The following is a 27,882-nucleotide window of genomic DNA, read 5'->3' as shown; positions in this document are numbered from 1 at the left end:
GGAGCAGCTCCCAACTGCCAAAAAGCCAAGCATGCTTTTTTTTCACTTAATTTATTACACCAGCTTTTTATCCACAGGATTTTCATTATATCATCTTATTACCAACACGATACTCAAGACAATTAACAGTCTAAAGCAAAATATAAACAAGTATAAATCATTACAACTGACAAAATCTCCATTATTTATTATTAGACAGATATTGTCTCAACAACTCTTTAAAGCCTTAAGTATTTTTACAAAATACTCACTTTTATTGGCACACATGATGAAGTACTTAACCAAACTACTGATCTGTTTCATCTTTTTCTCTCGTGTTGCTTGGGTTGAGGCAGAGGTATTTGGTTTTGCTAGTCTGACACTCTCAACCTCTTTCTGAATATATTTCTGCAAAAACCTGCAAAAACAATGAAAAGTTACTGTCAATAGATACACAAGCTATTTAGACAAAAACGCAATCACATATTTCAGTGTACATTATTGTCCAATACTGCCAGCTCCTTTACTATCAAAGTGCCATGTAATTCTCCATTGCCTGCACTTTGGCAAAATAACAAGTCTGGATAACTAAATTACACATAAAATAAGTGTCCTACTCACATTGCACCACATTTTTCAGGATGGAGTACAGTTTTATACATGGCACTGTTAAAAAAGTATTGGCAACCAGGGAATAAGACTAAGAAAACTGAGAGATGATCCAGTAATCTGAATACAGGTAGTCCTTAACATATGACCATAATGGAGCCTGAACATTACAGTTGCATGTCTTGAGAGTGGTTAAGCTAAACAGCCTCACTTAACAATCCTCACTTCCTGTTCTCCCTATTATGTCCATTAATAGGTGTGGATCATTAAGTGAAGAATCAGGTGGGGAAGGCCCTCCCAGAAACACTATGCATCACTTCCTGCTCATTGGGTCATTGGGTCCCCACAGGCTTTCTCCTCCCCTTCCGGGTCCCTGAAGGCCTTTTCCCTCCTCCTACTGGTTCCCTGCAGCGTTAGATCTGATTCCCACCCCATCACAGAATTAAATCATGTAATCTGTAAATTTGGGGGAGGAACTGTTGGTTTCCCTTAATAAGAAATCTGTACGTGTGCATGTGTATTTGGACCCACCTACTGCATCTGAGGGCATCCATCTTAGGTTTTTTTTTCCTATTTTACTTTGTTTACATTTTTATTCCTTTTTGTTTTGAAAACAAATGTTTCATTTCTCTGTCTTTTATTGTATGCTGTCCACAGTTCTTTGGGATTAAGATAGGCTATAAAACTATTGTCAATAATCTCTGAATTCTGGCCGAAGTGGTCTAAATGATTGCTTCCAACTCTATTATTTTATTATTTATTTATAAGGTGGGGGGGCTGTTTTGATATACAATAAATATTTTACCTGAATACAGCATCCCAGTTTATCTGTTTTCCATGTTTGGAATCAGAATTCCGATCCAGCTGCTGAACTGTTTCTGGATCACAGATAAGACGCCTGAACTTCTCAATTTCCTTCTGTATTTGTACAGAAATACAAAAAATATATAATACTCCTTTACTCCAATGTCATATTTTTGAAAAGGAATTAAGCTTACCTTTCTTTCCATAGCTTTGTCACTTCCAAGCTGATGACAGCAAGTCAGCAGTTCATGAATTGCAAGATTCATGGTTCAACCAAGGTATTGTGAATGCACATCCAATATGAACCTAAGTTTGTAAAATTAAAATTTGTAAGGTTAACAACAAAATGTAAGAACTTCACTAAATTAATCTATTTAAAATATTTGAGCTAGCAAAAGGCATTACTTCCAAAACATATACCCATCTTTTCACTAAGTTGACTGTTCTTCAAACAGGAAAGTATTTTCACCCATATCATGATAACCCATTTAGAATAGAATAGAATAGAATAGAATAGAATAGAATTTTTATTGGCCAAGTGTGATTGGACACACAAGGAATTTGTCTTGGTGCATATGCTCTCAGTGTACATAAAAAAAAAGATACCTTCATCAAGGTAAATTAAATGATTAAAATAAAATTTAAAAAATAAATATTTAAAATATTTTACCTACTACACATAGTTTCTTAGGAATGATTATTATTTCTGGTTATTTGATAGATTCTGGTAAACCCTAGATTTTTACCTATATTGTCAAGAACCTTTTTTTAATATAATGGTACAATATGTATAAATGTGAGCATCTTTGAGGTTGTAGTTAGAAATCCAACTCTTTAAAGGACCCTGATAAAGTTCTGTTTGTTGATGGAAGACTGGCTGGGCACAAATCCAATCTACAAAGTAAGTGCAGTATCATATTTTTCTCTAGAGAAACAAGAGAATTTAAGATAGCAAGGTGAGCTCCGGTTTGGCTGCCCCTCTCTGCAGGTCCTCTGAAAATTTCAGCTACTGATATAGAGAACCACTTTTTTAAGGGATTTCTGTTCTAAGACTTAAGTTCTACAAATACAAAACAAAATGGGGAAGCAAAGACATAGTCATAATGATGGTAAAGATCAAAGAGATGTCCTAGAGTCAGAAGAAGTCAAATAAAGGAAAAAAGTTTGGACCAAGGGACTTGAACAAAGCGACTGCAAAAGTTAATGGCCCCAAAAAGCATATACCTATTTCTTTGGTTAATAAAAAGAATAGTTCTCTGGGCTAAGTAAACCATTACTTAGGCATCAAAAATAGATAAATAACGCCTAAATGCAATGTATTAATATGAATCTTTCATTCAAATGGTCAGTATGGTATATTTGTATACTTGGCAGAATAAGAGACAACAGAGACATCACTTGCCTAAAGCTCAGATAATCTGAGATAGGGTTCTCACACTAAATCTTAACACAGGTTACCTAATTTTTATTTAATATACTATGTGAAGTTAATGAGTTTGATTTGTATATGATTATTCAGTTCCAGGGGTCATGTAAATCTATAAATTGTAGTTTGCTGCATGAATCCTGGCATAGTTATGTGATTCCATGAGAATATGTGAACTCAATCTACAATTCAATCAAAGCAGATTATAGAACGGGGGAGGGGGAGATAAAGCGGAATTGAAAAAGCAAGTAAAATCCAATTATTAAACAGAATGGGAGGAGGAAAGTAAAGCATGCTTACTGTGGAAAATGTATGGATTGCTTCAAACATTTCTGAATGAGTTACTTCAGTACAATCTACTTTCTTTTCAAGAGAATTTCATAAACACACATTTTGAGTGAGGGATCCTTGGTGCTCTCTGAGCCTGCTTGTTTTCTTGCAGACGTTTATTACCCTAATTAGGTAACATCATCAGTGCTAGTAGTGATACCTAGTTAGGGTAATGAAATGTCTGCAAGAAAACAAGCAAGCTCAGATCTCTCATTTCAATCCTAAGCTACAAATATTCTCCTTTATTGGTAAGACATTGTATCATTTTTTAAAAAGTCATCATTTATTCATTTTTGGTTTTTCACCCTTTCATGCTTCTTTTCCTAGCATTCCAAGCAAATATGTAGTATGCCACCCTACATATAATTTAACCTTAAATCCCTGGAATTCAGCACTTTATACAGAAGTAAAGCTATCTAAAACCTCCATGTTTCTCCTGCTCTCCAAGCCAGGATAATGTTGGGATTCCAAGCCCTGTAGTTTTTTACCAAGTTTCCCCCCCCCCACACATACACCCCAGAAATAGTTTGCCACAGCCACCTTCCTAAAGCTGAAAGAAAGAAACAAGCCCAACTAAGGTCGCCCAACTAAGGCAGGGACTAGAATTCACAGTATCCAGAGTTCTAGCCTCATATGCCTTAAGCACTAAGTCAAATCACCCTCAACTACAATTTCAAATCATTCTTTTACGACTGTCCCTATTGGGCCAGGATGATGGGAGTTGCATTCCCACGAGCTGCGGGAGAAAGCTAAGTCAGGGAAGCCAACACAGTTCTAGGCTGCATAAACAGAGGGATAGAATCAAGATCACGTGAAGTGTTACTACCACTTTATAAGGCCACTTTTGGAATACTGCATCCAGTGTTGGTCACCACGATGTAAAAAAGATGTGGAGACTCTAGAAAGAGTGCAGAGAAGAACAACAAAGATGATTAGGGGTTTGGAGGCTAAAACATATGGATAACAGTTGTAGGAACTTGGTATGTCTAATTTGATGAAAAGAAGGCCTAGGGAAGTCATGGTAGCAGTGTTCCAATAGCTCAGGGGTTGCCATAAAGAAGATGGAGTCAAGCTTTCTCCAAAGCATCCGAGGGCAGGACAGGAAGCAATGGGTGGAAACTAATCAAGGAGAGAAGCATTTAGAAGTAAGGAGAAATTTCCTGACAGTTAGAATTAATCAGTGGAACAACTTGCCTCCAGAAATTATGAATGCTCCAACACTGGAAGTTTTTAAGATGATGTTGGATAACCATTTGTCTGAAGTGGTATAGGGCAGAGGTCTTCAAACTTGGCAGCTTTAAGACTTGTGGACTTTAACTCCCAGAATTCTCCAGGGGGAGAATTCTGGGAGTTGAAATCCACAAGTCTTAAAGCTGCTAAGTTTGAAGCCCTCTGGTGTAGGGTTTCCTGCCTAAGCAGGGGATTGGACTAGAAGACCTCCAATGTACCTTCCAGTGGTGGGATTCAGCCAGTTCGCACCACTTCGGGAGAACCGGTTGTTAAGTTTCTGAGCAGTTTGGCAACCTGGTTGTTGGAAGAAATCATCATGGCAGAAAACCGGTTGTTAAATTACTTGAATCCCACCACTGGTCCCTTCCAACTCTTGTTATTCTATTCTGTAAGAGAGATTGAGGTTTTCAGTCGTCTGAGGAGAGAAAGAGAGAGAAACAAACAAGCAAACAACCCACGAAACCGAATAGGCGGCAAAGCAACCCCCCACCCCCACCCCGAAACGCGAGAACGCCTCAAGGGAGGCTCGCGCGGGAAAGCAAAGAGCGGACCTGAAATGTCACCCGCTGGTGGGGTGGAGGGGGGGCGGGAGGGGTTGTCTCGTGAGGTGGGCTCCGGCCAACGTTCTCTCCGGTGGGGGGGCCCTCAGGCGCGCGCTCGGCCCACTCCGAACCCTTCCATCGCCCACGTGGCCTCAAATGAAAGAAAAACCAAACAGCCGCCGCGAGAGCTGAGAAGCGGGAAACATTTTTATGCCCGTCCCCACCCGGAAGCGGAAAAAGCGTTTGTTGTGGCTCTTCGGATCGGAAGCCTCGAAGCGACAGGAGAGGCGGGTTGGGGCTTCTGCGCTCGCTCTCTGAGGGAGGGGTTTTTTGTTTTTTTGTTTTTTGGGGCGCCTTTCCCGAGTTGAAGAAATCGGGGAGAGAGGGAAAGCCGTATCGCCGTGCTGGAACTGGGTGAGGGTCGGTCTCTCGCCCCGCCGGCGGGTGAGGAGACGGAGTCCCGTTTCCCCTCACCATGTTACTGCCGTCTGACGTGGCCCGTCTGGTGCTAGGTAAGCGCGAAGAGCGACGGGGTCCGAAGGAAGCCGCGGCCCTCTTCGCTTTTCTTTTCACCCGGAGCTCAAGCGCGATTGATTCAGTTGACCCGCATTTAATGGATTCGCACGACCCGCCCGCTCCTCAGGACGAAATGCTGACACACACACACACCCCGCGGCCTGGGTTCATTCGGCCAACGGGCGAGAGTGAAATGATTTGGGGTTCAGGGCGCCGTAGGCAGCGCCGGTGTGGGACTGGCAGGTCCGTAAGAGAGACCCCCGCCGTCGTTTTTTCAAAGGAAAGGCGGGGAAAGTTTCCGAGGCGGCCCGGCCCTTCTGCTCAGAATCGCCCCCGAGGTCGTTGACGTTTCGCGCTCTTCTTCCTCCCGAACTTCTTCCCCGGAGCCCGCCCTCCGTGTGGCTGTTGTTGATCTGCTTTCCTTGCGGTTTTGCATCGTTTGGTGCCTCCCCAGATTGAGCTTGATTCTTCTCCTTCTCCTTCCCCTCCCTCTTCCTCTCATATGCATACATAACATACATACATACATTCATTCCTCTATTTACAACAGTTCATTTAGTGACTGTTCGGAGTGAAACCGGCAATGAAAAAAGTGACTTCACCATTTTTCACATTTATGACCCTTGTGGCATCCCCCTGGTCACATGATCAAAATTTGGATGCTTTGACAACTGGTTCATATTTATGGTATGATGGTTGCAGTGGATCCGCTTTTGCGACCTTCTGACAAGCAAAGTCAATGGGAAATCAGAACCATTTAACAACCGTGTTACTAACTTAACAATTGCACTGATTGTCTTAACAAATGTGGCAAAAAAGTCGTAAAATAGGGCAAAACTCATTGAACAAATTTCTGACTTAATAACAGAAATTTTGGGCTCAATTGTGGTCATAGGTTTTGGACTACCTATAATTATTGGAGCTTTTGTGAAAGGTATCTGAATACTGAAGAGCTGATACTTGCAATTCAACCCGACACTTTGATAGTTAAATGCAATAGTATAAAATAGTGAATGCAAGCTTTCACATTAGACAGAGGCAACTGGATAGCTGAAATAATCTTTTTTATATTTTGGGATATTTGCATTGTATAATATTGTATGTTTTCTTTTGTCTAATCAGGGCAGACCACAAAGATTTTGAATTTATGACTAAATTATGCAGAATCCATTTGTGTTTTATTGGACTATGCTTCTTTTTGTAGTATTTTTGACACTTGGCAGTCCACAAAGTTGAAAGATTTGCAGAAAGATGATCAAAAAAGGCTACAAATAATTGTTCTGACAGATTAGAATTTATGCTATGATACACATCCTTCAGAAAATATAACACTGCATGTGTGTACAAAATATAATCCATGTTTATTTAAATGTTACTGTAAGTTTTTGTATAAATTGTCACCTATTAAATGCAGAATCATTCAGGATCCATTTCCATCAAGTGAGGTATCCATTTTATTTGTGCAATCTTAAATAATGCATTGTAGATTTGTTTATATTTAAAGGGAGAGTATTTCTGAAAACACCATTTCGGGGGGGGGGAGGAAGGGGGGAAACAAAGGCAAAACTAATAAAAACTGATAGTCATACAGAATCATACACAGAAAGTGTTGTTTGAAGTAATATGCGGAATATTATGTGTACATCTTTATTTACAATCCCAGATAGATAAATGCCTCTAAAACAAGAACATATATTTTGATATTAACAAATGTTAACTTTTTTCTTTTCTTTTCATAATGATTCAAAGATTAGAAAAAAAATTCTTCTCTTTTCAGGTTATTTACAACAAGAAAAGCTTTTAGCCACATGCAGAGCATTTATACTGGAAAGTTCAGATTTAAAAGAATATGCAGAGCACTGTACAGGAGAAGGCTTTGTACCGGCCTGTTTACTAGTAAGTAGCATGTATTTTCAAAATTTATTTCTCTTTCTTCTTCTTGTGCCATATCCATCATCAGTCAATCATGTCGGCAATCCTATTTTTGTCAACAGCCGCATGAAAAAGTGCTGCTGAGTTTTGTCCAAACCAGTTCCTTAGGTTTTGAAGCCATGATGTTCCTCTTCTGCCTGGACCTTTATAATATTTCTCGTTATAGTATCTTAAATCTTACCATATTTTTTCAAGTGCATCTGGAATAATAAATGTGTAATCTAATTTATATATTGAATATCTAGGCTTCCCAACTCTAGAATGACACAAGCAAGATAACATTTGTCTGAGGGAACAAAGCAACTTTGTTCCACATCATTGCCAATTTAAAGGGGCACATTCAAACACTATAAACTAAGGCTTAGGAGAAAAGTCAAGTTTTTAGGGATCTCTTGCAGACGAGCAAGGTGGGAGTTGTACAAATCTCTAGGGGGATGCTGTTCCTGGGTGTTTCAAGAAGTATTTTGACAGTGAAAACCCAATGACATCAGGGATGAATGCTGAGTGCTGGCAAACAGGAGCAATCTTGCCATTGAATTGACTAATCCTGAAAGTGGCCTTCCCTCAAATTCCTACCATATCACATGTAGAGAGTAAAGGAGATGACCTTGTGACAAATATACAAGAACCATTTCGTAGGTAGAGGGAAGAAATGTTTTAACTCCTGGGAAGCACATAATATTTAGAAGCAATTCTCAATGCTCCTCTGATTCATTGATGTATAGGAATGAGAATAGGAATAGCACAATCAGATTTGCAAGATTCTGTTATAATAGGGTATAGTTATAGTTTTCATATGTAGTTGATTTTCTGGTCTGCTTCATGTGGTTGGTATCTTCTGCCTGTCGCTACTTGACATGTACCTGCCTATCAAAGCTTCCTTTAATAAACACTTCACTCTCCAACGCCATCAGACTTATCCAACCTGCACTTGCACCCATGCTCAAGCCCCTGCCCTCACCAAGTACACCTGCCCTTAGGACTCAGCAGTCAAGAGGCCTAGGTAACAGACAACTTGGTAATATAAACATATACCTCACAGTCATTCACACACATGACAAGTCCTGTCCAGAACGCACAAGATTAAAGATTAGGCCAAGTGATTGTCATTGGCCCAACCCAGACAAATGAAAAGAGTTCAGCAGACCAGAAACTAGGCCAGTCCTGAAAAAATGAGGCTGCAGTGGGGGTGGTCCCACTTCTGCTGACCCCTCTTCAGCACATTGCAACCGAGAGAGACATAAGGCCCCTCTGCCTAAGAGAGACACTTAAACTACGGTTTGCCATGAAGATAGGGTTGGTAGTTGATGTTTCTAAATTCTTTGGAGAAGTGATATTTTTGCAGTGTTTTATGATATAGTTTAATATTGTTTTTTTCTCTTCCCAGTCTCTCTTTGGAAAAAACTTGATTACCATATTGAATGAGTACATAGCCATGAAATCCAAAGGTAGGTGTGGGTAAAGCCGCATTTTATTGCTAGCATTGGTTTGCTTTGATTATATTGAGAGATTGTTGATCTTATACAATTAAATGTATGTATTTATTGAATCATAGGAAGCATTGAAATTGTGCTCTTAAATAAATTTAATATGATACAAGCTCTCGACTTGGGACCAGAATTTCCATTGCTAAGCAAAGCAGTTATTAAATGAAGTCAAGGACTACCTGTAGTTATGAAATAGAAAAAAGCATATCAATTACAAAAATAAAATTAAATAACATTGATCATTAAGCAGCAGAAAGGAAAAGTGCCTCAATAGCAATAGCATTAAGTGAAAAATACTGAAATAAATAGAAATCAAATATCAAATGAATTAGATATTAGAAATATAGTTTCTTGGTTGAATAACTGTTGATTCACAGATTTTCTACTTGTAATATTTCTTAATTTTTTTACAAAATTATATATATATATTTTCAAGAAACAACAAATGACGTTCCAGCAATGATGTCATCTTTATGGAAGAAGCTAGATTATACACTTTCTCAAATCAGGTAATTTGAATTTAGTGCAAATAGTCTGTAAATCTGACTCTGCTTATATTCTTATTATTGAGAATTCAATTTTCACATGCTTTCTTGATACTGCAGTTTCTTTCATATTGATGTCCCATGGACAGAGTCTAACTTGATTACCATATTGTTGAATGAAACCAATATAGTTCTCATTAACGGTACAGTGGTGAGGAACAGGCAAAATTGTCCCTTCTCCAGCACTACTGACAAATATTGCTTCATTAGCAGAAAAAAAATAATTGGATGCTATCCATTATATTTTATAAAATCTTCATCTTATAAAATAATATCCAAATGCTAAAATAACAGCACTATTGGGATTCAGAGAAATTATTAAAACCTGACTATTTCAACAGGACTTTGAGGGGGATTCAAGAGGAATTTTACTTGTATAAGAATATATGTTTATTCAAGATTATAATTGTTCAGTATATGAATATTTTAATAATATTTATTGATGATTATGTTTGTTATTTTCATCATATTCATATACAGTAGGAATGCTAGCTACTCAGTTGACAACTGGAATGGTATATAAAGCTACTAAAATAAATTAATAAGCATTATTTAAGTAAATTATTATGGTCTTAGTTATAATACTTTAACTGCTTTTTTAAAAGTTTTTTTAAACTGCCATTTTAAAAAAATCAATATAAATCAATATATTGATAACTGCAGAACACCCATATGATGTCCTTAGTCAATAATTTGATACCTGGAAGATTGTAATTCCTATAGCCCTTGAAAAATAAATGTTCCATTTTAAATGATTATACTGTAATTTTGCGAGATCACACTTTATAAGAGTTCACGTTCTTTACTGAAATCACTCAAAATTCCAATTTTTTACAATTTTCATGTTGTTGCTAAAGTATTATACAATTTCCACCTCACCCTACATTGGTGAGTGCCCTAAATTTTGCATAATTTCAGCATTTTCCCATCTCAGTATAGTGCAAGATCATAGGATAGTACTTGATGCCAGGAACTGATTCCTATGTTATATGATACTGAGATAGCATAAAACAAATAAGAAAACTGTCAACGGAAACATATTTTTTCGCATTTATATCTGTACATATGGTTGTCACATAAATATTCTAAATATAATTTTTATATGCTTATATGTTGCATTTTAACAAACTAAAAAATCAATTTTTTCAGGAGCATGCAGACTTCAGTTGGATTTTCTGCTAATCAACGGAGTATGTATTCAAAGCTATGTTATATGGCTCGAGTTTACTATTAAAAGCCTTTCATACATTTAAATCATAATTACTTAGAAATCAATGTCATTAATTTCCTTTAGACTTTGTTCTAATAAAGCATGCTAGTGTTTATATTGGACTACGTAATACAGATGTTGGATACAAGACCGAGATGTTAGACATTTATTTACCAGCACAGTCTCCCTAGCTTTTTTCTTATATAATCTCTATATTTTTCCATTTCTCTGGAAAAAGCTTTCCAGTTTTCTATATCCATGAGGTGAGGAATACTAATACCTGAAGATGCTTCCCTCCCCAATAATAGCAACTAGACCCTCCCTCTGTAAGTTATAGAAGGTCCCCTCTTATAGCTTTCCAAAAGTTGATTAAAACAGCTTTTCCCAGGAGGATTTGGGGGTAATTGACATGATCTAAACTATTTAAATGGCATGATAAAAGGTATCTAAGGTCTTTATGGCTCCATATTATGTATTATTTTCTTACTGTGGATATTTTAATATTGTATATTTAAATATTTTATTGCTGTTTACTACAGGCAATCCTTGGAGATTGTATTGAGATACAAATTTAATGAATAAATAAGCAAGCAAACATACTTTCTGTACTTCTTGCCACAAAAATAATCAGAAGGTATGGTGGTAGGAGATACACCTATGAATCCAATCTAGAAATCATCTAGAAAAATGCCATAGACTAATTCAGTAAATTTCCATTAATTTTAGATTAAATAATCCTAGAATGTGGCATACATTCCTTAACCGGAATATATATCAAGACAGCATAGCATTCATTGATGCCAGTTATATTTGTAACAGAAGAATAAATGTTTTCTGGCTCAAAATTAGTGATGAGTGAAGGAACAAAAAACTATCATCTTTATTTCAGTGCCAAAGCTGACTCTCTAAAACTTAGTTGGCTCCTAAAATTATCTAACATCTAATTTAGTTGCATCTAATTATGTTTGTTTCTTCAATAATTTGTGCATTTTATGTATATGACTGTGACTTTGCTCACAGTCATATACATCAAAATGGGTGGTAATATAAATTTACCAAATAACTAATGAAAGGTTCTGTGTTTCTTTTTTAATGTTTACTTAAAGGTCGCACTAGAAGTGCAATTGTAGATATGAAAAAGCAGAAGTGCCTTCAACAGTCAGCCTCTTCTAATTTAGGATCATCACCTGCAGTTTATCATCCAGGACAACTAACTTCCACAGCAATGACAGCCACACAGGTTGTTCTTAAACCAGTTATAACTTCAAGTCTGACTCAGACAAGATTGAATCTTCCTTCTACACAGGAGGGCCAAATTCAGGAAAGCCAAATTAATAGTAAGTTTACTGAACTTTTCTTGAATAGTGGGTACAAACTATAAGGAAACTTTTGAGAAAGCCATGTGACCACAACAATATAGGATTTCCTTTCTGCCAGTAAATATAGGAAGTATGAAAACCCTGTTTCCATTGAAAATAAAATATTATTTTCATCCTCATGTACAAGGGCTTCCTGTGGGTTCATATTTTAGACATATTTTAGCTTACTGTATGTGTCCCCTCTAGCCAACATTTCCTTTAGTCTGTCTGAAAATCTCACCTTTTCTGTCATCTTTAGTCCCTGACAGATCATCAGCAAAGGATACACTTGGTCTCTTCCTGCATTCTCCTTTTTATCTGAGACATACTTTTCTGCACTGGGTCCTCATCTGTTTCAGATAATTGCCACCATCCCAGGAAAAATATATATAATGCGCGGCCTAGTCCATTTTAGGATTACTGGCCTGTATGCTAGCATGCTAACAATCTTCAGCAACTGGATTTGTCTAGAATCTAGATCTATCTTACCTGCTAGCCTTTACAGTACCATTGTAGTTCTCTCTTCATCGTCCTTCTTACAGTTTCTCTGGTCCTTTAAGTCTCCACCTGTAATACCATCTACTAGCCTTATATTCTGCAATGGAAAATTAAACTGTGCTGTATTCTCAGCTAGCACAAAATAGTTGTTTTCTTCTTATTTAGGTTTTTATACAGCCCATAAATTCAAAAAATTGCCTTACACAATGTAAGCCGCCCTGAGTCTTCGGAGAAGGGCGGGATATAAATTCAAATTAAAAAAAAAAAAAGAGAATACTGTGTTTTTTCCAATCAGTATCCCACTCATTTTCTTAGTACTGACAATAATGATTCATTATTGATATCCTAAACCTCTTAAACAAATCAATGCTTAATATAATTTTGTTCTTAAATGTTTTTTTTAAAGCGGGCGATTCCCTCATTTTGGTTTCTGCTCTCCAAGAGCGAAAGCTTAACTCAAGTGTATTGTCTCCAGGAAAAAGAAAAAGGTAACAGTTTCCATCTTAAGTATTTATAGTGTAACTTATTTTGCATATTCAGAATTTGTACATAAGGAAAGATGTGAAAAATGAGAAATAGAGAAAAGGTATGTGGTCCTCAGTTCATATTAATCTCCTCTTACATTTCCACTGACATGTTTATGAATTTGGGTCAAGTCATTACATCTCACTTTTGTTTTCTGTCATTGTCCTCTTGGACTACAAATTATATGTCTAATTCCATTACAATTCCATTGGATTCCTCTGAAACACATTAATGTAATGTTGGACAAAACATGAAGCATGAATAGATAAGATAATGCAGGAGCCATGAAGTTCAAGCCTTAATAACATTCTTATATATAATAATGTTCTTCCCATCCAATATTTAAAATATTTCAGTGACTCCCAGAAGAAAAGGAGTAATGCATCAGGACCACAGTTGTCTAATTGTAGCTTACGAGAGTCTCCTCTAGCAGAAAAAGAAAGCTCGCCCATAGAAGAAGAAAGTGAGCAACTAGAACTTATTGATGGTGACCTTCCTGTAAGCCATATTTTTTTTAAACAAACTTCATATTTCTCTTTTTTTACCCTCCCCCCTTTTCTTGGTTTGATTATCCCAGTTTTATATATGTCTTGGTGTGCCGAGATTTTAATCTTTTAAAGCTTCCCATGTTAGCTTGAAATACTATTCTTTTCTTTGGGGGTGGGGATTTTAATAGCATTTCGTGCAAATATTTTTAATCCTTAAGACTTTAAATGCAAAGCTGTGGTCAAGGTGAATAAGCCCTTATTAGCTGTATGGCAAAAATATTACAACAGAAGATGGTTGGGACTTTACAGGGTTGCTTTCATCATCCAAATTCCTACATAGATACAGGTAGTCCTTGACTTACAACCACAATTGAACCCAAAATTTCTATTAGTAAGTGAGACATTTGTTAAGTGAGTTTTGAACCATTTTACAACCTTTCTTGCCACAGTTGTTATGTGAATCTCTGCAGTTGATAAGTTAGTAACTTGGCTATTAAGTAAATCTGGCTTCCTCAGTGATTTTGCTTGACAAAATATTGCAAAAGGGGATCACGTGATTCTTAGATGCTGCAATGGTCATAAGTACTAACCAGTTGCCAAGCATCTGATCACATGATAATGGGGATGCTGAAAAGGTTGTAACTGTGAAAAACGGTCATAAGTCACTTTTTCCAGTGCCTTGTAATTTTGAACAATCATTAAATGAACTATAGTAAGTTGAGACTACCTGTATCATATGCATGCTACAAATATGGTCTTAGGTCTTTTCCTTTTTAAGGAACTGCAGCTACAGTTTAGAGATATGTAGTAAAATTAATGACATTGGGAATAATTTCTAACTTTTTAAGATTTAGCTGACCATTGCACAAATGTCATATTTGATGTCCCAATTAAGAAATTATACAGTAAAGGATTGTATATCTACCAAAGGGGAGAGATTATTAGGATGCTGATACGATTAATTTTTCTTTTGTAAACAATATGAAAACATAAATTTGGACTACTTTGAATTTATTTCCTAGCAAATGATTATTGAAAATGCCAGAGAGAAAATTCTGAGCAGCAAATGTCTTCAGGAGAAGCTAGCTGAAAATATTAATAAGTTCTTGGGCAGGTAATATATTTCATTTAAAAAAAACACTATTCAAGATGCTTAGATTATTTCTGAAACATACTAAATGTTTACACATTTTTCTCAGCGATGGCAATATGTCTCAGATAGCAAAACAGGTGGAAAGTGGTCCAACAATACAAGAGTCTTCAATTGATGAATTTCTTGGTCTTCAGGTAAGTGTCTGATTTTAATACATACAGAATTTGGGTCTTTTAAGTAGCAAATAAATCAGGGTTTTGCTCAAAGAGCTACATAAATTGCTAATCTGCAGGTTGTGCGTTTGTCTGCCTACTTTTTCTCCTTTTCTCAGTTCTGATTAGGATAGGCCCACAAAGAACAGTACTGCTGTGAATCTTTAAATTTGATTGATGACCTATTGTGCACTAGCTTTCAGAATATTTTTTGCTCACATAGAGAAAACTAATACATTTTAACTGATATCTGATTATTTTTACACCCTAGCAGGGTGAAATTCACATGACAGAAGAAGCCATCCAGGAGATTCTGGAGCAAACAGAATCAGATCCAGCATTTCAAGGACTCTTCGATATATTTGATTTTGGTATGGATTATTCTTCACTTTAAATATCATGTGTTTTTACAGTGGTAAATTATTTCCAGTCATCTGCATTGGATGAGAAGAAAAGTATTACAGTGTATGAAAGATTTGTACTTTGACTGAATCAACCCTTTGTGTCCATATATTTTAACAGAAAATATAAACTGATACTCTCAAGAACTTTAGTTTACAAGTCTGATTGAACTCTTCCATTAAAAGAATACTGCAGTTTTCCTGTCATATGATTATGACAAGTTTTCACAGTTCCAATGCAGATTTCTCATACTTTCTCAGTTTTTCCCATCCTGCAAAAGTATTTTGACTGCAATTCTAGAATTCCAACATACGTTGCTAGAAAATACATACTGTAGCTAGGGGAGATTTGAAAAGCTATTCTTTATTGTTTGTCACTTAGACATTTCTGTCATACAAACAAATAGTTTTTGCATTCCATATCATCAAAACAGTTGTATTAGGATTTCAGTTCATGTTTAACTTACAGTTTTTAGTTTATCAAATAGATTAGATTGGATCCTCTACAAATATTGTTCATTTTGGGTCAGACATAATTTCTAAAGAATGGTTTCAAGTGTGACATTGATGACAAAAAATGAACCCTTAATGCAGTTAAGGAATTGATTTGGATTCCTTATGTTGAAGTTAGGACTTTTTTCTTATTTTAAATAGGTAAAACGAAGAATTGTAGAAATGTTTCTCAGGGTATTCCTACACAGAATGGAACAGATAATTCAATGTTGGTGGATGAAGAAAACCTAAAAGCACTTGAAAGCTATATTGGCACTAAGGAACTTGGTAAGCATTTCTAAATGAGTCTAAACCGATATCTGGTTTCTTTGACATATAAGACTATTATTGATTTCAAGACTTACAATCGTGGGTGTTTGGGGTAATGGTATGCCTATTATAAAACTGAATACCATCTGTGGGTCCAGAAGATTTCATAATTGTTATAATATGCTAAATATGTCTTTATTGTACAAATGATAGTATTTCTTTTGAAATACATGGAATTAGCTTTTTGCAAATCTATATAAGGTCAGACTGCAAGTTGATTAATTGAAATTTAAGTTACAATTAAGTTTCTACCTTCTTTTAGAAACCTAAGGATTGTTTTATACAGCTTGACAACTTCTGTTTAATATCTTTTTTTCTTCTCCATAAATCAGCTTAGAATGCCTGCCATAGCTAAAATGTTGACTTTAGTGATTATATATTTCAGTAATTAGTGAAAAAGAAATCCATTTCTAATTTTTCTTGAGGCAAAAGAGAGTTCTTGTTCATTTTGTATGTATAGTTTTGTATGCATTATGTCTAGTTACTATATTTATTTATTCATGCATATGTAACCGTGATTATTTGTTATCAATTCTTGAACTTTCTTGCAGAAAAGACCTTAAAATGCAGTAACAGAACCACATACAACATTCCAAATGCATTCAATGAATGAGCAATGCGGATTTATTCTGTGCTCTATCATGTCCTTTGAAAAAGGCAGACGGATATTTTTTTATCCTCCTGATATTATTCATCTTATTTTTTAGAGATTTTAGTTCAGGCTGTCATTAAAAATCAGATCCCAGAAGGCTGAAAATAACTGTCAAGAAACATTGTCCTGACAAAAATATACAGAAGATTAATAATTCGATTTAAAACCTGGTTTTGTTTTTTGCTAAATTCATTTTATTTTTATATTGCAGGTGATAATTCCCATGAGAGTCTATCATACACAGACGATCATTCAAAAGAAGCATGTGTCCTAAAGACTAATTGTAGTGAACATGATTTGACTTTACAACAGCATCTAAAGATACAAACTATAGTATCTGGAGAATTTTCTTCAGGCTCTGAAGTGAGAAATCAAAGTGAATCAGTTGAAATGGAGACACCTAACCAAAGAATTGAGCCAAAATCTACCTTTGAATCTGAGCAAAATCAGTTTCTTGGTACTGAGCACAATGTAGATTCTTACAACAAACAAGGACCAGCTACAAGGAATTATAGAATTGAAAAGGATGTATTATGTCAAGGTGTTCAGAACTTACCTGATTTGCCGTATAATCAACTGGATACTTCACAAACAGCTTTATCCGATAGAACTGAGTGTTGTTCTTTGCCAAATCATATGCTATCTGAAAAAACAAATGCAGAAGTGCTTGCTCCCTTGAAATCGGATGAAAGTGAAGCAGTGAACAAACTTAGTGTGAATTGCAACCATTCAAAAGAAATTGCTGAAACTTTACAGCAGGTCACAGACCAATCTGTGTTTCCCGTATCTGCCCAGCACAACCGAAACAGTCCTAGTTCTTCTGATTGTCAAGGCTCAAGTAAGTTGGAATCAGAACCTTCTGCAACACTTGTGGTTGAAGCATCCAGTCCAAGTGTAGTAGAGCTCCAACTTGAAATTGTTGGTACTTCCAATAGTCTTAATTTGGATCCAGCTACAGACCCAGAGCCTTGCTTAAAATATGGAAACCAGAAATTGGAGGATTCTGAAATAGCACAGGTAGAAATGCAGGAACCATCATCTTCTACAAAAGCAGATGCCGAGAGCTTATTCTTAACTTCTGATAATGAGAGGCCTACAGAAACAACTATTGAGGTTAATCCCACTACATCCAGTGAATGTCATTCTCCACTTCCAGATCCAACAGGTGAAACAAGCCCAGGAAACAAAGTTGCTGGTGGTGTTTCATCTAGTAATCAAGTCACTGGTGTAGATCCTTCTAATATTGTTTCCTTAAACATCATTATTAGCGATGATCCATTCATTTCATCAGACACTGAACTAAACAATGCTGTTTCCAGCATCACAGGGGAAAACGTACCAACCATAATATTGTCTTCTCCAGCTAAATCACCATCCAAGATGACAAGAACATCTAAATCTATACCAGCTGAAGAATCTGAAAGGCCTGGAGATTCATCTTTGATAGAACAGAATCTTTTGGTTCTCAGATCTCAAGATTCTGTTGTGAGTTCGCTCAACATACAGAATGAAGATTGTGCAGTATTTTCAGTTGCTGGCACGAGTAATGTTTCCAAAGATGGAGAATTTATTCAACTGATGCCAGCTACAAGCACCTCTTTTGGAAGCTCCAATAGTGTTTATATTGCCTCCTGTATATCTGAGCCAACAGCATTGAGTACTAATGTTACTCCATCAAATTTAGTTGTATTTCCAGGCAATCCACCTTCTCTTGCCTCACAGGTTCCAATGCCACCACAGCTCCGGACGCCTCCTAGGACAAATGGTTTGTTTGCCATGAACCCACCAATGTCTCCAAACTTTTCACAGGGTAATTATTTGTGGACAACTAAATGTTTGCTTGGGTTTTAAAACAGTTGGATTTCAATGTGCTGTTGGTTGAAGGTAATTTATAACGGTCAAATAAAATTATAGAAAATGATACTAAAAAAAAAATCACATGGACACAATTTACATTATGGTGATAGAATCAAAGATGAGTTATAACCAATTGCTGTAAATGAATTGGCTTTTGGCAATTGCTGAACCTTGATTCCATATCATTTAGCATGATGATACTAGTATCCATTCGATTTTAAATAAAGAAAAAAATCAAAGTTGGGTGAGTAAATTAACTTTCTGACCATGAAGAGTCAATAATATGTTCACATAGAAAGACTTACATAGAAGAGAAGTCTATTCAAACACTAAGGCTTCCTTTTTTTGTTTTTGCAGCCACTAAACTTAAGCTGAAAATCATATGCTGATTTAATAGAATAAGGTACAATAACAATAAGTAAACAATTGCCTAATTCTTTAATCTCTACTATTTCTTGATAGCTAATGCTCAGTTGTTTACAAATTGATAGTTTTCTTTAGCATTCTTCCAATATTTTAAAAAAATCCTAATAGTAGATTCTATATTTAAAATTGTGAGTTATACAGTATTTTTTGACTAAGAAGCATATACAGTATAATATGCCTAAGGTATAAATATAGTAAGCTTAAAATTTGTGAGTCCTTTGAAGTTTTAATATTTCTGCATAAATACGATCTAAAACATTATTTCCATACAAGCCCTAAAACTAGATAAAGAGAATTCAATTTAGTGAATTAAAAACATGTTTATTTATTGAAAAAATAAATGTGTGGAGTACAGATCACATTTTAGATCATATTTATGCAGAAATTTAGAAAATTCAGCATGGTTCACAAACTTTTAAGCATTACTGTAGGTGATAAATGAAGGATTTGCAAAAATTGAGTTGGAAACTATTTTAGAAAGATAAATAATCTCTTCCCCTTCAGATCATGTAATTTTTTAGATAGAAGTTCAATAAATAGTGTGAACTAGAAGTGGTTTTAAGGTGGTTTGATCCCAAACATATCTGGTTCATCTGCCATTTTATATATTCAATTATGGTAGTTTGGAGAAACACCCCCTTTGGGACATGACGATCCCAAAGGAAGCAGATTGTCCTAGAATTCTCCAGAACAAACCATTCCTGGATTGTCCGATTCTATATATGCCTATTATACATAATTGTACTTCTTATGATTATATAAGACCTTGGAGAGGCTTTGGGGAGGTAAAACTTGTGCAGTCTAGTTTGTATTTCAGAAATTAGTAAAATGCCCTTGAGAATAGAAGAAGAAAAGGAAAGGAAGCCTAGAACCTCACAAGGAATAAAAATGATACCATCCCTGCTTTTCTCAAAGAGGCAATACAAATGGACCTCATTCATTTGTTCATGTCCATTTACACCTCCATTTCTACTACTTGTTTATACTCAGCTTTGCCATTTTTTTTCACTGTTTATATAAACTGCTAATAAAAAAATTGACAGCATCAGCAGGGATCATACTTCCTCCGTAAGACTGCAAAGCTGAGGTAGACTTACTCCATGTGGAAAAAACTGTGACCCAGCTTTTAGGAAATGCTGTAATTTGCTATTGATTTGTCTTTAGAGCTGTAACCTTTCATTATAGCATCATCAAAACTAAAGTTAGTTTATTTAGTTGGCACTATATTTTTTGCTGCTCATAGCTTGTCCTTTCTCTGGAATGTTTAAAGCTATTTAGATATAATTTCTAAGGTTACTAGGTTAGATTTACTTAGCTTCAATTATCAAAATTTGTCATCAGTCTTTTCACTGACTTTTACATAGGAGAGCGAAAAGAGACGGAGGAATATAAAATTATATAGTTCACATGGATACCTTAATTTTTTAGGGTCTGCAATTATAATTGCTTCTCCAATACAGCCTGTATTGCAAGGAATGGTAGGAATGATTCCTGTATCTATAATGGGGCAAAATGGAAACACCCTCTCAGATCCTTCCCGTCAGGTAAATGCTGTGTTTGAAAAATAACTATTGTTTTTATTTTATTTATTTTTTTGAGCTAAAGAAACTTTTAGAAAACTTGATTTCTATTCCTTTCACTTTTTAAAGATTCTGCATATGCCGGTCCACACTTCATTGAGCAGTGGAGGTGTTCCTAAGCTTCCCCTTCCTCCAAAATCGCATAGGATACCAAGAAGTAAATCAAATGGAGGAGGTAAGCAGAGGGCATAGACAGCACAAGGTTACATTAGTTCAACTATTTGCTGGAGATGAAATCTCAGATAGGAATTCTGGGGAGCTTGTGTTCCATCCTGTAGTCATTGAGCCATTTATGAAATTTTCATCTTGTCTCCCATGCTTTTCAGGCTCTTTATAATTACTGAAAGAAGATATCAAAAGGTTTGGGTTAAAGAGTCCTCAGCCTGCAGTTAATGCTCAGTTCTATCTTGTTTCTCTGTTAACTGATCCAAGGGAGTCTTAAATCAGTGTTTTAAGGCAGTTTGGGATTAATAACATTGACTATCAAAAGCAGAGAAATGTGCTGCATATGTGGAAATTAACAACTTTCAGTTTAGATTTACAGCTAGACATAGATGGAGTAGCTTTTCTTTTGCTGGACCAAATGCTGGAATTAAAAGTTCTTCTGGATCGAGCGTTGTATTGCTTAAGCGCTTGGAATGTTTTACAAGTTTAGCTCCATATGCAGCTGCAGTCTTGCCTGAAGAAATCCAACTTTGTTTCAATTATGCAGTTACTGTTTTCACCCTTTTTCATATATTTCCTGTTTTTGCACCCAGAAAGCATTCAATGCAGCCAGTGATGACCAGCTATATCAAGTCTTTTGGGGAAATTCCCTGGGTGCTGAAATATGACTGCCCAAATGTTGAGAATTATATGATTGACTTCTACCATGCCACGTGCATTATTTGCAATTATATTTCCAAATACTTATTTTATTTTGGTAATAGCTTATTTCAAACCCATGCAGTTTCATCCACATCTTCAAATCTGCAAGAGGTCCTTGTCTCTCACTACCTCAGAGCAGTCAGGTCTGAGAGTAGGAGGAGGTCATTAAGGAAGACTGTAAGGACTCATTTGTTCCTTCTGAATTTTTTATATGCATTTCAATTTTTTAAAAGTGTCTTGAGAAATAGAATGTAGTACTCAAAAAGACATCCTAAAATATTTTGTTACTTAGTATAAAACTAAATGCTTCTTGAATGCTATTATTAAAAATTATTTATTTTGCCTTAATCATTTAGGAAAGCCAGTGCTTAATGGATCAGAACTTGTCAATCATCCTGGTTCTCGAGTTCAGAGGTCAGTTATGCAGTGTGGTATTTCTTACTTTGTAATATTGCTGGACATGGAGAAATGTATAAATTGGCTGATCTTCATTATAACTAGCTGCCATTGTTTTGGTTTACAAAATTGCAGAATATAATCTTGGGAGTTACTGACAAACATCAATTCATATAGTATTTCTTCATTTGAGTGATTTGAAATTGGGAAAGCGTTGCTGTGGGTGGGAGTGATTTATGACTTTCCTTGTGGGCTTTCCCATTTATTTTTCTCGTATGAAGCAGTCAGAGAAGATCACAAATTTTGATCACAGGTTGTTGTAATTGTGAGCTGGGAATCTGAGTGCCCAGACCACAATCATGATTGATTGCTTCAATGGCCAGAATTTCAAGAGTTCCTTGTACATCCATTTTTTCAGCACTATTATAACTGAAAAAGTCCCTGAACGAATGGGCCATAAGCCAAGGTCTACCTGTAAAAATCACTTCAGGATAGAGTTCTGATCTTCATGCTAATCATTTTCAATGAGTGAAAATGATGAGCATTTTCTAATCAAATGATTAGCATTTTCTAATCAAATAGTGATTTTCTTACCTGTAAAAATCACTTCAGGCTAGTGTTCTGATCTTCATGCTAATCATTTTCAATGAGTGTTGTCACATACTCTGGGGAGACAATTCTAACTGGTTTTATGTGCATGCTACAAATACAAATACATATAGGTAAAAGTTAAAGGAAAAATAAATAATAATAATATTTTTAAACAAAATAACCCAAAGATGTTTTTCAAAACGCAACTGGACTTCGGTTTTTTTTTCTTTGAAAAAGTTTCACAGAACTGAAGAAGCTTCTTGGATGAGAAACAAAACGTTTTCAAAGGGGGAAAAAACAGTTCAGTCGCCTTTTAGAAAAAACAACTTTGGGACAACTATGACCTGGATGATTGAGAATCACCATAGACATCTAAAAAAAATTTTTTTTATGCATTCTTCTCTTCATTTCAATAAAGTAAAATAATTTTACAATGTTTAACATTTTATATCGTCCTTAAATCTATTTATTAGAGGTGATTAAGATCAAACCAATTTAAGCACTGAGTGGTTTTGCATAGCAAAAATAATTAAAATAGAAATTTCATGCAAAGTTGCCGAATACTATTTCTTTCTTTCAGAATTGGAAACTCAGACAAGAATATTTGTGTGGACTTGAAAAAGAAGCTAGAAATGGTACCAGCTGATACTACAAGCCCAAGTTCCAAACAAAATGGCAGTCACAGAAGAGTACTTTGCTTTGATACCACCCAAGCATCACAAAAAGAAAAGAATGAGAATTCTAAGATCTGTCAAAGCTCTTCTAATACTGTGCTTTCATCAACAAAAACTCAACCTAGCAAGAGGGAACGTGAAAGAACTCTGCCAAGAATTTTATGTAAGCCAGATATTAGTAGCAAAAATTTGGCTGTGAAGGAAAGCCAACTGGAGAAAAAAAGTTTGGGTCCAGGACTAGCATCGGATATATTAAGAAAGCAGACAGCAAATAAAGAGAACGAATTAGAAAGGAATCTTGCCCCCCAAACTCAGGAGGTGGCACCCTTATCCAACAGCCAACAAAGTCTTCATCATGAGAAGAATTGTTCCTCAGTTCAGGAAGTAACTAAAAAACAGGGGCTTCAACCAAATGCCAACAATAAAAACGCAGGTATTTTACCCTCAAAGGAGTTTAAAAAAGAGCAAACAAAGTCTCCCAATCAAGTCAATAGCCTGACCGGTCCTTTAACTAAGCAAGCTGTGGAAATGCTGTATGATATTCAAAGGCATAGCCCCGCTAGTAAGCTACCTGAAAATGGGGACCTGCCACTACCCCGTACGCCTTCGGGTACTAGTGATAGACATTCAGACGATACCTTTGATATAAGGACCCCAACCTGTAAAAGGTATAATGAAGATAGTACAACACCAAGGATCATGGTTCCTCCAGCTACTCCTGATCTGCCGGCTTGTAGCCCAGCAAGTGAAACGGGTAGTGAAAATAGTGTTAGCATGGCTGCCCACACTTTGATGATACTTTCACGCGCTGCTATTGCAAGGAATAGTACAACTACTCCACTGAAGGACAACACTCAACAGTTTAAGTCTATAAGAAGTGCATCTAAAAAAAGAAAGCAGGAAGACTCCGTGGATTGTGAAAAGAATTCCCGGACTACCAATAAAAAGGATGTTCAGAATTTTGCATTGCCTGTAAAGAAAAAGAAGATAAAGGTAAGCAGGTTTTTGTTTTTTTATTTAACAGCATGGCATTATTTGTATACCGGTAGAGAACTACGTTTAGAAGAATAGAGGTTAATCCCCCATTTTATCCTTCTGTGCCTTTGAATCATGGTTTTCTTTCCAAGATTTTAGAAATGGTTTGCCCTTGCTTTCTTCCTAGGGCTGAGAGAGTGGGATTGGACCAAGGTTCATGCCCAAGACAGGATTAGAATTCATGATCTTCTGGTTTTTAGCCCAGTGCCTTAACCATTGCACCAAATTGGCTCAATTAATCTCTTAGCAGCCAATTATGGGAAACATTCAAGTGTACATGAATGTACATGCAGACAAGAAATATCTTCCCTATGTTTCCTACTTTTACGTCTCCTACTTTGGGGAAGAAAATCCTCCTCTTGACTTTGTCACTGTTTATGGCATACATCATTTCTCTTTTCTATCCATTAAGGTAGGTCATTTTCAGGATAAAGATTTGACTAAGACAGGACTAAAAGTAACTCCTTCCTAAAAGATACAAAATTAGAAAATATCAATAATTTTGATATAGAATAAGTGCTTACTTATAGTGATAATACATCATCACCGCTTGGTATGAAACAGCTGTTAACTAAACTGGCTTAGTGCTTATGATACCTACAATAGTGCTTAAAGGTGAAGCTTACCCCAACGAAGCTGTTGAAGTGCTGTCCCGGTGCCTGGAAACCGTACGGGTCTGGATGGGGAGAAACAGGCTCAAGCTCAGTCCCTCCAAGACGGAGCGGCTGTGGATGCTGGCACCCCGGTACAGCCAGCTGCAACCGCAGCTGACTGTTGGGGGTGAGTCATTGGCCCCAGTGGAAAGGGTGCGCAACTTGGGTGTTCTCCTGGATGGACGGCTGTCGTTTGAAGATCATGTGGTGGCCGTCTCCAGGAGAGCTTTTTACCAGGTGCACCTGGTCCGCCAGTTGCACCCCTTCCTTGACTGGGATGCCTTATGCACGGTCACTCACGCTCTTGTCACTTCTTGTTTGGATTATTGCAATGCTCTCTACATGGGGCTCCCCTTGAAGTGCACCCGGAGGCTTCAGTTAGTCCAGAATGCAGCTGCGCGGGTGATTGAGGGAGCCACACGTTGCTCCCATGTAACACCGCTCCTGCGCAGTCTGCACTGGCTTCCTGTGGTCTTTCGGGTGCGCTTTAAAGTTTTGGTTACCACCTTTAAAGCGCTCCATGGCTTAGGGCCCGGGTACTTATGGTACCGCCTGCTGTTACCTCATGCCTCCCACCGACCCGTACACTCACACACACAGGATCTTCTCAGGGTGCCGTCCGCCAAGCAATGTTGGCTGGCGGCCTCCAGGGGAAGGGCCTTCTCTGTCGGAGCTCCTACCCTTTGGAACGAACTTCCCCCTGGTTTGCGCCAATTACCTGACCTTCGGACCTTTCGCTGTGAGCTGAAAACGCATTTGTTTATTCAAGCAGGACTGGCTTAAATTTTTAATCTTAAATAATTTTAATTGGAGTTATTATTTATTAATTTTAAGGGTTTTAAATCTGATTGTTTTAAATTTCGGCCATTTATGAAATATGCTTGTTTTAAGTCTTTGTTTTAATTGTATATTGTATTGTTTTTATAATTTGGCTGTACACCGCCCTGAGTCCTTCGGGAGAAGGGCAGTATAAAAATCTAAATAATAAATAAATAAATAAAATTAATTAATTAATTCTTAAAATCTTAAATCTGCAACTCATTTATAATGCATAAGGGATACTGCTGTTAGCTCCTATGAAGAATAGTTCCTTGAGCTATTGGCATACATCTTACAGAAGTTAAAAAATGGGTCATGAGGCAGTCTTACTATCAGAAGAAAATAGTTTTGATGCTTTTGAACATAGGCTTTGCTGGAGATGGGAACTTAAATTATCTATTCTGTGGAGATTTAGCCATAAATAAATATTTTATATATATAAAAATATTTTCTTTTTCAACAGAAGAAATTACCAATTGCATTTCCTGCAGAAATGGATGTGGATAAATTTTTATTATCATTGCATTATGATGAATAAATGCCAGCTATATTCAAGCACAGATGTTCTTCAGCACAATGAAGAGGAGAACAAGTTTAGGATTATACTGCGTAATCCATCAAAATTCAACATCTGAAACGAAAATCATCCTGGATCTAATGAACTTAATGGATGTTTTCTAAGAGCCTTTAAAGGTTCTAATGTTAAATTTGTAGTTTATTTTGTCATGTAATTATTGTACAGATTTTCAAGTTGTAAAAGAACAGAATACTACTTTTATTAACACCAGGTGTTGACTATGTTCTTCTAGAATTGTTTTAGCAGGGTTTCATGGTGTCAAACACCTCTTATCCTAAAGACGCCTAAAACCAAGACCGCTGAATTGTGGACTGTTTTTTAGATTGTGTGCCTAGGATTGGACCCCATGGTTTAATCAAAGCAAACTTCATATAGCTGAACAAATTTGGATGAATAGATTTACTGTATATACTTGCAGATAATCTGAGAATTTACAGTAGGCACCAAAAAAGCTACCCCTCACAAATTGGCTTCAGCTTATCCACAGCGGGCTTATCTGTGAGTATATACTGTAATTTTGTATTGCGAACTTTCCTGTTTCCTTTTCTCTGTTTTTTTTTCTTTAGCTGTTATCTATCATAATAAATACTTTTCAACTCTCTTACTATACATAGATATCTTAACAGACTTCTCATTTACACCATAAAATTTACTTAGGGATGTGTTTTTTGCCTTTAGGGATACAAATTTAATTTTGATAAACTTGTTTTGCTTAACTTGTTTAAGCAAGAGAAAATTTAATCATTTGCAGTAGTGGGTATCTCACACAATTAAAACTGCATGAGTGGGAAAGCAGAACTGCTTAATCAATAAAGTTCTTGGTGCTTGCAGAAGAAGAAATCATCTTAGGAATCTGGGGAGAATCTTAGGAATCTTTCTACTCAGATCCTCATTTCCCTGGTTGTAAATTGTCAGGCATGTATATACAAGGCTCTCTCTTTTTTAGCCTTGAATGTATGAAGAGGGTAAAAGCAGTAATGACTCTACATTCAATTAAAACTACAAAGGTATTTGTAAATATAGATTAGGTTCACTTTGCTTTAGGCTGGATATTTATAATCAACATTTACCAGATATTTAAAAATGACTCTAACAAGAATTCAAAAATAGCATTTCAGCTGTTTTAACAATTCAATCTGTGTACTTCTACACATGAAAGTATTTTTCAAAAGGTTTTAGCAATAAAAAGACCATGTTTTATATCTTTTATATCTCACAGTGGACAGCACGCTGTCTTCAACCTCATTTTAATCTTTCACTGAAACTTCTTATCAAAGTTTGCATAAGCAAAAGAATATTATACTAGTTAAAAATTGAAGCTCTGCTTCTGCTTTCTTTTGCTACACTGAAACATAGGAGGAGGACTGAGTAAAGTAGCTATATAACAGTTCATCACTGCACTTTATGGGCAATTCTATATAAATTAGATTGAAGCTGTGTCATGCAGAAACCATCTATTGATGTAAGACCTTAACTGCTCTTTTAACTCTTGTTTTTAGTTCAATTGCCATCTAACTATCTGGAATTGTTTTTCTAGAATGTGATTTGCTATTAAAAATTGAAAGGTTTTCCTTTACATTTTCCTCAGTTACAAATATAAACAAGTACATACAGGTAAGCTTCCACAAGAGCTACAATACTCAGTGGCAAAGATTATTTTTCGATTTTCCAGTTATAATTTCAAAATGCTAATTTTTAAAAGCTTGACACTCAAATAACACAAGTTGTGATTGACCTAAGTCCCTGAC

At 36.2% G+C, this 27,882-nt stretch overlaps 2 protein-coding genes and 1 long non-coding RNA gene across 8 annotated transcripts in view; 1 reads left to right on the top strand and 2 right to left on the bottom strand.

Moving 5' to 3' along the window:
- Positions 1–5,046, bottom strand: part of ATM (ATM serine/threonine kinase) — a 72,670-nt gene extending 67,624 nt beyond the window's left edge. Inside the window, exons 1-4 of one of the 3 annotated variants that reach the window (XM_058185002.1) lie at positions 4,930–5,046; positions 1,587–1,698; positions 1,394–1,506; positions 252–397 (exon numbers count right to left, since the gene is read on the bottom strand). In XM_058185002.1, the coding sequence (XP_058040985.1) occupies positions 252–397; positions 1,394–1,506; positions 1,587–1,658 (331 nt within the window). In that variant the 5' untranslated portion in view covers positions 1,659–1,698; positions 4,930–5,046. Of the gene's footprint in view, positions 1–251; positions 398–1,393; positions 1,507–1,586; positions 1,699–4,596; positions 4,733–4,929 lie in introns of those variants that run through there. The other 2 variants (XM_058185000.1, XM_058185001.1) reach the window with 2 other exon arrangements.
- A 125-nt stretch (positions 5,047–5,171) lies between these two features.
- On the top strand, positions 5,172–26,157 carry LOC131199330 (protein NPAT). Of its 4 annotated transcripts, none has more exons than XM_058185009.1 (18): positions 5,172–5,432; positions 7,214–7,332; positions 8,756–8,816; positions 9,292–9,364; positions 10,550–10,590; positions 11,789–11,947; positions 12,873–12,954; positions 13,348–13,489; positions 14,502–14,593; positions 14,679–14,766; positions 15,056–15,155; positions 15,840–15,965; positions 16,871–18,469; positions 20,371–20,486; positions 20,592–20,697; positions 21,746–21,803; positions 22,957–24,043; positions 26,021–26,157. In XM_058185009.1, the coding sequence occupies exons 1-18, from the start codon at positions 5,396–5,398 to the stop codon at positions 26,093–26,095; spliced, it is 4,161 nt and encodes a 1,386-aa protein (XP_058040992.1). In that variant the 5' UTR covers positions 5,172–5,395; the 3' UTR covers positions 26,096–26,157. The 4 variants fall into 4 exon arrangements, with proteins under 4 accessions (XP_058040992.1, XP_058040989.1, XP_058040991.1 ...); XM_058185006.1 differs by having other exon boundaries at positions 11,717–11,947; positions 15,059–15,155; XM_058185008.1 differs by having other exon boundaries at positions 11,717–11,947; positions 26,024–26,149.
- Positions 11,968–22,946, bottom strand: LOC131199334 (uncharacterized). Its single transcript, XR_009155327.1, has 3 exons — positions 22,380–22,946; positions 17,216–17,302; positions 11,968–12,563 (listed from the first exon to the last, which is right to left on the bottom strand). It is a non-coding gene; the product is annotated as an uncharacterized LOC131199334 (long non-coding RNA).
- Positions 26,158–27,882: the final 1,725 nt, after the last annotated feature.

This window comes from Ahaetulla prasina, chromosome 5 (genome assembly GCF_028640845.1).
Source record: "Ahaetulla prasina isolate Xishuangbanna chromosome 5, ASM2864084v1, whole genome shotgun sequence".
In the NCBI taxonomy this organism is placed as follows: domain Eukaryota; kingdom Metazoa; phylum Chordata; class Lepidosauria; order Squamata; family Colubridae; genus Ahaetulla; species Ahaetulla prasina.
The sequence above is the reverse complement of the archived record's forward strand: the minus strand, read 5'-3'. Positions and strand labels throughout refer to the sequence as shown.

Coding starts and splice junctions, on each gene's coding strand:
- LOC131199330 (XM_058185005.1), top strand. CDS start 5,396: ATGTTACTGCCGTCTGACGTGGCCCGTCTGGTGCTAG. Junction 11,948..12,872: donor TCAGGAAAGCCAAATTAATA/GTAAGTTTACTG, acceptor TTTTTTTTAAAG/CGGGCGATTCCCTCATTTTG. Junction 14,767..15,055: donor ATGAATTTCTTGGTCTTCAG/GTAAGTGTCTGA, acceptor TTTACACCCTAG/CAGGGTGAAATTCACATGAC.